Consider the following 14,779-nt stretch of genomic DNA (forward strand, 5'->3'; position numbering starts at 1 on the left):
CCCATCTTCACCACATTTCTAATCATTCATCAGGTTTCAACAAAAATTTCAATTTTTCTTTTTTGAGATGGAGTCTCCCTCTGTTGCCCAGGCTGGAGTGCAGTGTCGCAATCTCGGTCACTGGAACCTCCGCCTCCCGGGTTCAAGAGATTCTCATCTCAGCCTCCTGAGTAGCTGGGATTACAGGCACGTGCCACCATGCCCAGCTAATTTTTGTATTTTTAGTAGAGATGGGGTTTCATCATGTTGGCCAGGCTGGTCTCAAACTCCTGACCTCAAGTGATCCACCCGCCTCAGCCTCCCAAAGTGCTGGGATTAAAAGCATGAGTTGCTGCATCTGGCCAAAAGTTTCAATTTTCAAGAGGCTTTCTAGATCACCTCAATCTAAATGAAGTCCTTCCCCTTACATTCTTTCACAGAACCCTATATTCTACCTCCCTAGCACCATGGTTTATAACTGCACACATTGTGTGTTAGTTATGGTGGTTTCTCCACTGGCCTGTAACCTCCAGGAGTGCAAGGACCACTGTGCTTTGTGCAGCTCAGTATCCTCAGCACTTGGTACAGCGCCTGGCACCTGGCAAGGGCTCAATATAGGTCTGCTGTGGGGTCAGGGGTGGGCAGATGGTCTTTTCTTTAAAATGAGTGGTTTGATCTTGGAACTGATGTCCACACCATTTAAGGGTAGTAAAGGTTGAAACAAAATTTTAGTACGAAAACCACAAGAAGAAATGAAAGTTATCTTTTTCTAGTGATATAAATGCATAGTGGAGCTAAAGACAGAACCTATGTGGGTTATAGAAAAAGTCATCAATTTGAGATCTGGTTATAATATTTCAATAGCTTAAAGAAGAGGTGTTTAAATATTTTTATGAAATTTATTTCCAAATTGAAGTGGCAGTGTATATAAAGGTAACAGAGCTTGTGATAATTTACAGAAATGTTTGCTACAACATGCACGTTATGAAGTATTTCAAACATAGACATATTAGGTTTCATGCTGAATAAATAATCCCCCCAAATTAATTTTTATGTTTACATAAAAATAGAATATTGCACTCTTAACAAGACCAGTTATTTTGCATATTTTCTCTTTAGATAAATGATGAAATTCGGTTTTCAAAAAAAGACTGAGTAGCAACCCTATTCTAATAGGGGACTAATTTAAAGTTCTCAGTAGAAAAATGGAAGCTAGACAATAGCTGCAATTTTTTGTTAACAAAGCAAATCACTTCAACGTGAATAGGAGTAATTTATCTCTGCACCTGCTTGGAGCTCAGGATGAACAACCGGCCTGAGCGCACTGTGATCTAAACGCTGCTGAAGTGTCCCGACGTGTATGCAGTTTCAGGTTAAAAGCATACAAAGCCACTTGCTTTCTCTCAACCTATCCTGACAGCAGAGACTTTGGAATTACATTTTATATGGTTTTTAAGCAGAATGTTTTAGAAAGTCTGGAAGTTACAAAAGTAGTACTGTAAAAACCATATGAATTAAATTTCCATAACAAATGCACAAGTTATTCTTAGGCAAGGATACATATTTTTATCCCATGGTAGCATATTATGGAGCTTATCTGACAGTGTTTTCAAAGCCAATAAAGCAGCACCCCAAGTAAAAACATACAGACAGCCATCATATGGGCGAGACAGACGGTTCCAAGATGTTTGGGAATTCTGTCTCTATAGTATGTAAGTTTGCTGTGTAGTACACTCAATTTTATTATTGTTTCTAGAATTCTCAGATGGTATTAGTAGAAACAGAATAAAAATGGTTTCCTAAAAGAATTATTCCACCTCCTGTTTAAAACAAAGTAAGCTGTCTCCTTTTCTTTTATAATTCTGTTTTGGGGAAGAAAATTCTCCTGCAGATTAGATTAATGCCTTATTTAGGCTGTATTCTTAATACCCATGCAAACTTCTTGCCTACTGGAGGCTTTCTATTGCAAATTGGTACGTATTCAATGCTCTGTAAATAGCAGACTTTAAAAGACTTACCATTGTGTTTAAACCTTAGTGACTCCACTAAGGATATTCAATATCTAGTGTTACAAATTTTAAGTAAAATTTTTATGAAGAAACAGAATGTGTCTGAAATCCAAGATACCTGTATTCTTGTTTGTGGCTGTCAAAAACAAAAAAAAAATTCTGGTTCTCTTTTGAGCTAAGAAGGCAACTGGCAAAAACTGCCTAACTTTGAGATTCATTAGAAGTTTATTTTTAGTATTCAGATATTCCATAAAATATTTGGTACAGAGGCACCTACTGAATAATTTGCTTCTCAAAGAAAGCAATTATCAAGTCCTAAAAATTATCTTTTTCTCTTTCTTCTTTTGGAGTATGTGTGTGTGGTGGCAGGAGTATTACATGGCAGAAAACTTTTAAAATATAATTTTAGTGTGCTTTATATAAACAATTAGCTAACCAATTTAAATTCTACTGGTCCTTTTGGAATAACAGGAAAAGGGGAGACCTTAATATTTTCTTTGGAATACCTTGGTGGGAAAAAAATGTAAGAATATCATGTTAATGTACCATGCAAGGCTTAACACTTGTTGGCTAGTGTGTACTGACACCATCTTGCACATTATCACTAACATGGAACATAACTTTCCTTTTGGGATCTTGTGAGTCTTCAGAATTTTGTGCGGATGAATAGACTGTATCACTATTTGGATGGTTTGTTCAGTCATCCATTTCTTCAGGTTCAACCTCCTAAAACTGGTGAAGTCAACAAGTCTAGTTTGAAGTTAAAGTGCTTTGGAGAATGCGAAGTTCATTCACATTCACCCGGCTGCATAGCTGCTAAGGAAGGAATAGAACATTGGCTGTTTCAAGCGCTGCTGGTCCTTCCGACACCAGGCTATCACCGTCCCGTCACTGTTTGCTGTGTACAAATGGTGGCCATCACAAGAAAATGTAAGGCTGGAAAAAAAAGAATCCTGTTTGTACATTGTATTTCTTAAAACTGTACTAGCATATTGGTCATCATACTCAGGTCAGTATAAAGAAGTTATCTTCAGTGACACAGAGAGACATAAACTAAATGACTGCTTACAACTCATTGGTTTTGATTGTAATCCTAATATAGTCACTCTGCTGACAAGTTTGAGATGCTTGTATTAATGAGGGGATACAGAATAAAATCAGGATCAAAAAGTTAAGTACATTCTATTCTTTGCATATGTTCTCTTGCCTCCTTGTTTATGCTTTAATACCTAAACAACAAATATTTGGGTGTATAAAACTTAAAAAACTTATCAGTACTATATTTTCTCCTTATAAGTATTTTATAGATATATATTATTTCCCTGAAAGAGAAAAGAACAAAAATGTAACATTAATAATCAATTTAGGTTCCTTAAACTTTAAATTTAGTACACTGAAAATACATTTAATTTAATAAAGTAGAATTTGAATCACTTTACTTCTAATTAGTTAAAGAATTTGTTAACTAAGCAAAGAGTAACTGATTATCAATCTTGTCAAGTACCCCTGCAGCTATCAATCACCATTATGGTCTTGTCAAATATGAAAGGAAAAAATACAGTCTCTGTGATTCCAGAGGCATGCTACAGGCATGTCTTTCCATTAGACTTTGAGTCACTGACTCAGATTTTCAGCTCCATGAAGACAAGGAGTGTGGTCTCTCTTGCTGCTGGGTTATGAATAACCCACTGTGTGTTAAATGGTTGACTTTTCATGATGACTTCAATCACACATTTCTTCAAGTCTTTGTGCTTAAATACCTCTCTGCGAAAAATACAATCACAAATTACATTCTGAAGCATAAAAGGGAGAAGACTTTACCTTATGATAGGCTTATTTGATTTGGGAAATGTAATTTCTCTCACAGGCTTTAAGTCCCATGTGCTCCATAACCTAGAGGGGGAAAAAAATCATCTAATTATACAAACTAAAATTACTCTCCCTAAAAAGCCCTCCGTATTTGTTTATTTGTTAAAAATCATTTGGAAGGAAATGTAAGAAAAAACAGTAGTTGCCTCTAGGAAGTTTGCAGGGGGTAGATGTGGGAATAAGGGAACATTTAACATTGTATACTTTCATACTGTTAATCTTTTACAGTGAACATAAAACTTCAAAACTGTACTAAAGCTATCTTTATTATTTAGAAATAAAACAGGAAAAATCAAAGAACCTATATCCCAAGGTGTGTTTAAATCTCTAAATACTGAATAAATATGCCTAGATATTAAAAAATTAATTTCTGAAACTCCTGTGTCCTTATGAATGAAATAAAAGAGAATCCAAATTCCTCTTACCTTACAATTCCATTTTCCAATCCCCCAGCAATTACATTGATAGATATTCCCTCAGGCTGGTTGGAGAAAGCCACAGAACAAATAATCTCCCTGCAGTGGACATGTCCAACGAGATCCCCGTTCACCGTCCAGAGTCTGAGGTCACTGCCTCCGCCAGCTAAAAACCCAAATCATCCTGCAGGTTACCCAAAATGTGGCTGTCTCAGAGCCCACCACATTTGGCCCTAGAAAGGCAACCCTGAAGGTCAAGCTCATTTGTTTACTGATGAAGTTTGTAGACAACCCATGACTGAAGACTGTATAAATGAAATTACAACACAAGTTGCATAGATCTTGCTTTTTCTTTTTATTTTTTTTTTGAGACAGAGTCTAACTCTGTCATCCAGGCTGGAGTGCAGTGGTGTGATCTCGGCTCATTGTAACCTCTGCCTCCTGGGTTCAGGAGATTCTTCTGCCTCAGCCTCCTGAGTAGCTAGGACTACAGGTACACACTCCAACACCTGGCTAATTTTTATATTTTTAGTAGAGATGGGGTTTTGCCATGTTGGCCAGGCTGGTCTTGAACTCCTGATCTCGTGATCAGCCTGCCTCAGCCTCCCAAAGTGCTGGGATTGCAGGCATGAGCCACTGCGCTGGGCCAAGTTGCATAGATCTTTTTGTATTAATTGAGAGACAATGACCAGTGAAAAAATAAAAATAAAAGAAGCAATCTATGATGCAGAGTAACAAGGTAAATTAATCATCTTTGTGGATTTGTAGTATTTCAGCATAAGAGCTATCAAATATGAATTATGATTGAAAATACTTGGAAAGCTAAACAGTCTCCAAAAAGTGAAGGAAATATTCTGTGAAACCATCTACAAGAGGTGACTTGGCCAGGCATGGTGGGTCATGCCTGTAATCCTAGTACTTTGGGAGGCCAAGGCGGGTGGATCACCTGAAGTCAGGAGTTCAAGACCAGCCTAGCCAACATGGTGAAACCCTGTCTCTACTAAAAATACAAAAAAAATTAGCCAGGTGTGGTGGTGGGCACCTGCAGTCCCCGCTACTTGGGAGGCTGAGGCAGGAGAATCACTTGAACCCAGGAGATGGAGCTTGCAGTGAGCTGAGATAATGCCACTGTACTCCAGTCTGGGCGACAGAGCCAAGACTTTCTCAAAAAAAAAAAAAAAAAAAAAAGTGACTTATATGACTTTTGAAGAGAAAAAAAAGGTATAGTAAAAATTACCTGAGTTTAAACATAACTCTTAAAAGAAGAAAACGTATTCTTCAGAACATCTAAGATTAACTCTTATAAAGCAATACCTTATTAAACTAATTTTTTCTTTTCAAAGATCACAGAATAACCAAAAGTTTTCTTTTAGTTTTCTGGGGCTGGGGGAAACATAATTGCCTGCCATGCTTTCTAAACAGGGTAGTCTGGGGCCTGATGATGATGTGTCCAGTCTTCTCTGGGGAAATATTCTCACGCTGATTAAGAGGTTAAGGAGGCATGGTAAAGTTTGATGGCATAGTCTCACTGCATTTAATTTTATCTTTTCATTAACATATAAGTAGAGACATTACTTCTCTCTTTTATTAAGACAATGAAAATATTTCATATTTTATAGCAAAGAAACATATTAACAATGCTTCTGTATTTAGAAATATCCTAAAGACCATCAAACACCACAGAGCAAAATGCCCAGCGTGTTACAGCATTATTCACAATAGCCAAGAAGAGGAAACAACCTAAATGTCTATCAACAGATGAATGCATACACAAAATGTAGTATGTACATGTACGTACACACACACACACACACACACATACACACACATACACACACATACGCACACAGAAATTTTATTTAGCTGTAAAAAGGAATGAAGCATGCGACAACATGGATGAACCCTGAAAACATCATGCTAAGTGAAATAAACCAGACACAAAAGACAGGTACTGTATGATTCCACTTATATAAAATATCTACAATAGGCAAATTCATAGAGACAGAAAGTAGAATAGAGGTTACCAGGGGCTTCGAGGTAAGGGAGGAAGAATGGGGGGCTATTGCCTAATGGTTACAGAGTTTGCTTGAGGTGATGGCAGAATTTATGAAATAGTAGTGATGGTTGTACAACATTGTTAATGTAATTAATGCCACTGAATTGAATACTTAAAAAATGGTTGGAATGGCAAATTTGATGTTAAATATACATTGAGACACACACACACACACACACACACACACATACACACACACACACACAAATGCCCAATGTTCTACTAAGACTTCCCACTGTAGAACATTGATTATAATATATCTAAATATAGCATCAAGATGCAGGAGACTCAGTATGCTAAATAAATAGAATTAAAGATGATAATATTTTCCACGAGTAGGCTACATTTCAACCTTTCTTTTGAAATAAATGTTGGCTAAAATATTTTTTAAAAAGATAATTAGATGAGTACTAGTAAGGCTAGAAGGCTCATTAAAGTCACTGGAGACATAACCATAAAAGATATTGATGTAAGGATATGTCACTGTAACCCATAGCTACCGTATGGCTTAATCCTTCAAAATAATAAATCTAAATGTGGGCCTGGACTCTGAAGTATGGTGTGGAACTTAGTAGCCAATAATTATCCTAGTAGCTCACTCAGTATCTTGGGATACTACAAAACCAAGTAACCACTCATCTGCCTACTACTGTACGTATCAAAATTTGAGACTGTTACCCAATACCAGATTGCTTGCATGTATAATTTAACACATCAACTGAAAGTCAGAAACTTAGGCATTCCTGAAAAGCATCTCTATACACAGTCATGGAAATCAAAATAAATTAAAGAATCACCCCCCTGTGAATCTTAGAATATTTTACTAACTCTGTCTTGCCATTGGCAACAGAAGACCAGGCTATGGATGTCTTACCTAGTTCAGAGGCATCTTTTTTGATCCAATGATAGAATGGTAAACACACATACATACACACAAACCCCAGAAATCATTGATTACATTTTCACAGTTTAATACATTTCACATCTTGTCATTATAAAACTGTATCCCATCATAAGAACTGAGAAATTATGATCAGGAGGAATAAAGTTGACAATGTAACTTTTGAGATGTTACACATAAAACACAGACATATAATACAGTTGTCCCTAGGCATCTGAGAGGGCTTGGTTCCAGGACCCCTGAGGATATCAAAATCCATGGATGCTTAAGTCCCTAATTTAAAATGGTATAGTATTTGCATATAACCTATGTACATCCTCCTGTATTCTTTAAATCATCTCTAGATTACTTATAATACATAATGCAATATAAATGCTACATAAATAGCTGTTATACTGTATTGTTTAGGGAATAATAAGAAAAAAGTCTGTACATATTCAGTATGCAACCATCCATTTTCCTCCCTCGATATTTTCAATCTGAGGTTGCTTGAATCCATGGATGTGAAACCCACAGATACAAAGGGTTGACTACATATATATACACATACGTAAACATATATATTTATTTTTAATTTTAAGATTACTTGGATGGTATCCAACAGTCAAAATTTTTGATAGGTTAAATCTGATAACTTTCTTTCCTTCTTAGCCTATAAGAAAATAGAAGGACGAACTCTAGTCTAGGTCACTAGACATAAGTTTAACCTCTCTTTAAAAAAGTAATTTAAAAAATTACGTTCTCTATATACCAAGTGCTCTTTATGACTTCTTTTACATATGTATCAAGAGACCTTTAAAAAGTTGACAAGGCCTTTTTGCTCAAACTGGAAAAAAGTTTTACTCATTACTCTGTTATATTGTATGCTGCCCAGGGACACCTGAATATCCTACTAGTAAGTTGGTAATTGCAGCAAAAATAATTTTGTTTCTCATTCCCATATGACTAGCTGATATACTATCACAGATATAAGTCACTACTGGCAGCAGGAAAGTAATTAACTTTACAAAATTCAACTCCCTCAGGATCAGTCCTAAATTTCAAACACTGGCAAAACAGGAAAGTGGAGAACTCTACATAAATAATCATTATGTTATTTCCCCAGCATCTCTCTTGATATGACACACTAAAAGCTGCTAATGTACAAATCAAGGAAGAACAATTAGCAAGATCATCAATCATTTGCATACATTTGTACTACCAAAATCAACTTTTTAAGATCTTTTCCCTTAGTTATAACCATTAGAAAATAAAATTGTTTTCATGACATTATTTTATGACTAGGGGCTAAGACTAGCAAAAATTCTTTCATATCTGAAATCTAATCATGACTGAAGATATTACTTCTCTTGAGTACAAAAATAAATGAATGCTCTGCAGAAACAACAATAACAAAACCCTAAGAGGTATCTGTGGTATAATGAAAAATAAATATTTGGTCTTTGTCCCTGGTTCCTGGGACAGAGCCCCTAGAGCCCTTGGAATTTACTGTCTTTATGCTAATGAGATGACTCACGGTGGGGAGGGCTACAGAGCTTCAGTCTACAGGCTGGCCACCAGAAGAACCAACTGCATGATTGAAGATTAAAACTTCCAGATATCCCCAAACTCCCACACCCACCTCCTGGTGAGGCAGGAGAACAGGGTCTGGAGGCAGGGAACCTAAGGCTGTTTCACACTGACTTTCTAGCACTAAATTGAAAGGAAAACCCTAACTTTCCAGCCTAAAGAACAAAAGGATCAGAGGCCACTCCCTTTGCAAAACCCCCATGTTTTTTTCACTGGCAGGTGGGAAATTGGCTGTCTGCAACCAATCAGACTGACTGTGGGTTGAGTCTTCGTTTGCAACTTCCTAACTTCACCTTAGTCTCTGATTGGTTGCAAAAAGCAATCAAATGTTTGCACTGGAGTGTGACCTTTGTAACTCCATTTCAGCCTCTGCTTGGTGGCTTTAGGTAACCGATCAGACTGATTGTGGGCTACCACTTCATTCACATGAGGTGAGCAGGAAGTGGCCAATGGGAAACCTCCAGGGGGTACTTGGACCCAAGAAGATTCTCTATCTGGGCCCTTGAGTGGCTGCTCAGGTCTGCTCCCACACTGTGGAGTGTACTTTCATTTTCAATAAATTCCTGCTTTCGTTCTTTTGTTGCTTCATTCCTCTTTGCTTTGCTGGGCGTTTCGTCCAGTTCTTTGTGCAAAACACCAAGAACCTGGACAACTTGCAGTCAAGACCCTCTACCAGTGACACTGGGAGGAGAGAGGGGCTGCAGACTGACCTATGTAACAAAACCTCCATAAAAGTCCCTAAACAACAAGGTTAGGAGCACTTCTGGGTTGGTGAACATAACTATGTGCTAGAAAGTGGTGCATTCCAGCTCCATAACCCTGACTCCAGGAGGACAGACACTCCAGCACTCAGGACACTTCCAGACCTGGCCCTGTGCACCTCTTAACCTGGTGTTCATTTCTATCCTTTATAATAAGCACATAATTTATAATGAGTATATAAGTTAAGTATAAATCATGTTTTACCGAGTTCTGTGAGTCATTCTAGCAAATTACTGAACCTGAGGGTGGGAGTCATGGCAGCCCCCAAATTTGCAAACTTCTAGTGTCACAATTGAACTGCACTGCTGGACACCCAGTTGGTGTCAGAGAATTGTTGGTGTCTGGAAAAACACCATACATTTTGGGTTAGAAAAAAAGAAACAATGTAAAAAATGCAAGCAAAGGAGAGAGGACTACCCACAACAGGTAGGTATGTCCAACACTGAATGGACAGAAAGAAGCAAACAGTTTTTCAAAGGATCCTGCCCATCTTCAGACTCTTAAAAATAGAAATGCAAACAGAAAATTCATGAATTTTCTGACTGTTCTTTTCTGCTGGATGTATTAGTTTCTTAATATGTATACATATTAAAAAAAAAAAAAACAAAAAAATAAGACTCTTGATTAGTTGATAGATTTTTGTCACGTAATTTTTAAGGCAAATTATACTTCCGTTTACTATTCTTTATATTGCTCTCTCTCCGAAACTAGAAGACATGTATTCAAGCTGGGCATCTGCTGAGGCTCTTCATTTAGTCAGAAGGTTAGGTTAAATAAAATTTATGGGAGGCCAGTGTTTTGGACTGAGCTCCTGCACTAGGCCCTAACATACCAGATCAAACCAGAATGGAGTAGTCATTTGTGCAAGGTGACACATAATCAAATTAAACTTGGAAATGGGCCAGTTTTCCAAAAAAAACAGGAGATTCACAGCAATCAATCACAGGGGATCACTTGAGTTGAGCTGGCATGATAAGGAAGTCCCTTCTGCTTTAATCCTCTAAGGAAAGTAACTGTGAAATGATCAGTCTGAGTTTTGTTCCTTGTTTCTGCTGTCTTCAGCTTTTTCTGCCTATAAAGCCTACCTCCTCTGCTCAGCTTACTGGGGTACCTTTCTATTTCATAGATGGAATGCTGCCTGATTCACGAATCATTAATAAAAGCCAATTCAATTTTTCAACTCAATTTGTTAAAATTTTGTTCTTTCACAGGAGGAAGGTAACAAAGTTAATAGTTACAAAGCAGAAGCAAAAAAGGGGAGAAAAGTCAAAACCAAGAAAACTCAAAAAATTACATAACAATAATTTGCTTAGCTTAACATGTACTTAAATACAATTTTACATATATGCAGCCCCTCTCTCCTCCCGGTGTCACTGACAGAGGGTCTTGACTGCAAGTTGTCCAGGTTCTTGGTGTTTTGAAAAAGAATTGGACAAAACGCCCAGCAAAGCAAAGGAAAATAGTTAAATTATGACAATACTAACCTCTACCTAAGCTGAGGCCTAAATTGATGAACTCAGTCCCAGACCTTATTGTATTTCAATAGACATACATGCTATCACCAAAGTATTTAGATCTGGCTGGGACCTGAGAGAACAGCTGGACCTTGGAGGTAACCACTGGCCAAATGCACTGTTAGAGCACCAGCCAGCCCTGTGTTTAGGGTTGGAGCAAGCTCACCTGAATCACACACAGTAGCAATGTCACCTGAGGTTTCACTGGCAGAGACAGCCGTGACAGGGCTTTTATGTCCTGCCAGACTTTGTACATAGCATAACCTGAAAGACAAAAGACATGAATTTGTATTTGATCATTAAATATAATTATATTGTCTTATTTTGTAATGCTTTTTCTCAGTCTATGTACCTATTGTATATAAGGCATACATGTTTTCCTATCTGATTGTTTGACTTCAATAAAATATAAAGGTAATCTTACTACCTTTAAGCATGTATTTCATGGTTAAAATTATTATAATGTAAAGATATTATTTTGGTGTATCTATTTCATGTAGTAAAAATGGACATACTAAAAATAGCTGTGTTTGAGTTGGAGACCTCCTTCTGTACCTGTTTAAATCCCATATGATGCAGGTTCCGTCTCTGCTCACACTTATCAGTATACTGTATGGTTTGCAAACAAATAAACTGGTTATCTCTTCTGTGTGACCATAGAGATGTATCTGAGTCTCCATTTCTATCTCTGATGGCTGAAATTTAAAAATTAAGTATAAGATAAAAATCACAACAAAAAGTATTCTAGTACAGTATCTCAAAAATAAAGCAACCAAAGTGACTCAAATGGTCTACTCAAACATACCATTCTTCAATCCTATTCAGAGTAAAACAAAGAAAGAAATTAAAAAATTTTTAATTCCTCATAATTTCAACTTATATGCTTTTCATTTTTGTCTATTCTTGTCCAATTTATATTCAAATATACATGTGTTTTTATAATTGTAATACTGCCACATAAAAAATTTCCTTTTATATTTTACATATTCTCCCAAAAGCATTTTCCAATTTTAATATTGTCATAATTTTTAATAGTGTTATATTCAATACAGTTAGTATACCATAATTTACAAATATTCTTCATTGATAGACATTTAAAATTATTTCTATTTTTTACAAATTGTAGATAATACCATAAATTCTTCATGCATAAAAGGTTTTTAGTAGATTAGAGGACAGACCTTTGGGAAATAAATAAAGTTTTTTAAGAAGAAATGCTTCTGTAAAAAAAAAAAAAAGCTTTGTTCCTTTTCTGAATTATTTCTTTGGAATAAATTTCCAAAATTTTACTAGTGGGTCCGTGAATATTAATAATTTTATAATTCTTGTCAGTATACTTTAAGAAGGTATCATACAAATTGGTGATGTCACCAATGGTGATGGGCCCTAATACCACCAATACTCATCAGCAGTTATGGATTGACTTTTTAAATCGAAGCTTGTAAACTGGTCCTCTGAGGTCCACACTGGCTCACAGATACTAGATGTCCACACAGGTTTGACTCTTGCTTTCTTTGTTAGGTTAACTATTATCACAAAGCATTTCAATATTTCCCCTTCAAAAATATAGAAAAGTAGAAAGAATAAGTATAATAAAGAGCTATATACTGACTACCCAGTTAAACAAATCTTAACATTTTATATTATCAATTTATTTTATCTTAAAATTTTTTTTTTGAGACAGAGTTTCACTCTTTTTGCCCAGGCCGAAGTGTAGTGGCATGATCTTGGTTCACTAAAACCTCTGCCTCTCGGGTTCAAGTGATTCTCCTGCCCTAGCCTCCTGAGTAGCTGGAATTACAGGCATGCGCCACCAGGCTCGGTTAATTTTTTGTATTTTTAGTAGAGACGGGGTTTCTCCATGTTGGCCAGGCTGGTCTCAAACTCCTGACCTCAGGTGATCCACCCGCCTCGGCCTCTCAAAGTGCTGGAATTACAGGCATGAGCCACTGCGCTCAGCCATCAATTTATTTTTTAAATATAGCATTAAACATTGTAAATATAATTTGTATACTGTCCTATATCCTATTTCTTCTGTCTTGTCAGAAGTTATAAGTATTCTAAATTTTGTATTTATGATCCTATGTTAAGTTTTTATACTTCTATTATGTTCTATAGCCATAAATAACATACTGTATAATACATATATGTATTATATTTTATGCTTATGAATTTTAAACATTTTTTTTTTTTTGAGATGAAGTTCACTCTTTTGTTCAGGCTAGAGTGCAATGGCACGATTTTGGCTCACCGCAATGTTTGCCTTCCAGTTTCAAGCGACTCTCCTGTCTCAGCCTTCCGAGTAGGTGCGATTACAGGCGCCTCCCACCATGCCTGGCTGATTTTTGTATTTTTAGTACAATGGGGTTTCACCATATTGGCCAGGCTGGTCTTGAACTCCTGACCTCATGATCTGCCCACCTGGCCTCCCAAAGTGCTGGGATTATAGGCATGAACCATTGCACCCAGCCAAACATATGTTATTATTTTTTAGGTATCTTCTGCATCTTGCCTTTTTCTCAAAAACACCGTTGTTTTTGAAATACATCTGTGCTGATATGTTAGGCATAGCATATCTATCTTAGCTGCTATACAGTCCAGTTACATATTTTTATATACATAAAAATACATATTTTACATTTAAAGAATCAAAAGACCAGGCAATACCAGGCTCACATTGTTCCTTGGAACAACTGGCTTGAGCTGTGTAGCAACTGCCTGTTAAGCTAAAGCATGTGACCTTCAACTGAAAACAATCACAGCGAACAGGTCAGCTTTAAACAAGAGCAAGAGTCGTAGGCCTGGATCCCTAGGCCCTCCCTTTAGAACCATTCTGGCTCTCCAGTTGTGACCCTCTCCATAGCCAGGAGTCTGCAGAGCCACTGGGATATGCCTACAACCCATGTCAGATCATGCTCTGAGGTATGTAGGACCAAGGAATTCCCTGCTCAAAAGGATCTGAGTCCCTTGCTTTTCTGCTTGGGTTCCGCAGCACTGAGTTTGTGATTCGGCCCCACTTTAAATCTGAAAATTTTCTAAGTTTCAAGTGGCGATTGATTAAGGTTGCTTTAAAATGATATTTATTTTATTATAACTAAGTTTGAACTTTTTCATAAAGTCATTTTCCTAACTGTATTTTTTTGTGCCTGGTTTTATGTATTTGTCACTACATTAAAAATTTATTTGTAGGAATTCCTCTATTTGTGGAACAGAATGCCAGTAACTTCCTTGTTTCTGTCAGGTGACACAGACTACAACATCAGTCTGGGGCCACTTTAATGCAAAATGAAATCTCTTTGAGGATCCTAGAGAACCTAGGGAATTCCAGCCCAGGAAATAACTCCATGCAAGGGTTCTCCCGTGCAACTCATTTTCATTATGAGAGTGCAGCCCATTAGGGACCTGCCTTTTGGAGGCGGGCTCTCTTGGCACTCCCCAGCTTGCTTAGTTCCTGGGTGCTGTTTTCCATTTCTTCCACAGAGGCTGTCCAAGGACAATATTAGTGTTTCAGGATTGACAATGTCCTCAGGGCTAAAGCTCCTTTCTGCTTATTTACCTCTCTGGCTTGGTAGTTTCTTACTAGCTTGTCAGATCATCAATGCTTCAATTTATATATATATATATATATATATATATATATATATATGTATGTGTGTATATATATATACACACACACAACTAAGACTGAATAAAAATATATTTTA

General features: G+C 36.9%; 1 protein-coding gene across 6 annotated transcripts in view; it reads right to left on the reverse strand.

The window, feature by feature from the left end:
• Window positions 1–864: 864 nt before the first annotated feature.
• The window catches only part of LYST (lysosomal trafficking regulator), a 216,110-nt gene continuing 202,195 nt past the window's right edge, over window positions 865–14,779 (reverse strand). For 5 of the 6 annotated variants that reach the window (XM_021677341.2, XM_021677345.2, XM_021677343.2 and 2 more), the window contains 5 exons: window positions 11,631–11,770; window positions 11,242–11,339; window positions 4,283–4,439; window positions 3,810–3,881; window positions 2,109–2,924 (listed from right to left, as the gene is read on the reverse strand). In XM_021677341.2, coding sequence (XP_021533016.2) covers window positions 2,786–2,924; window positions 3,810–3,881; window positions 4,283–4,439; window positions 11,242–11,339; window positions 11,631–11,770 — 606 coding nt within the window. In that variant the 3' untranslated portion in view covers window positions 2,109–2,785. Of the gene's footprint in view, window positions 2,925–3,809; window positions 3,882–4,282; window positions 4,440–11,241; window positions 11,340–11,630; window positions 11,771–14,779 lie in introns of all 6 variants that reach the window. The other variant, XM_021677344.2, reaches the window with a different exon arrangement.

The sequence above is a fragment of the Aotus nancymaae genome, unplaced genomic scaffold, assembly GCF_030222135.1.
Source record: "Aotus nancymaae isolate 86718 unplaced genomic scaffold, 86718_ANA_hifiasm-v0.15.2.pri h1tg000032l_0, whole genome shotgun sequence".
NCBI classification, from domain to species: domain Eukaryota; kingdom Metazoa; phylum Chordata; class Mammalia; order Primates; family Aotidae; genus Aotus; species Aotus nancymaae.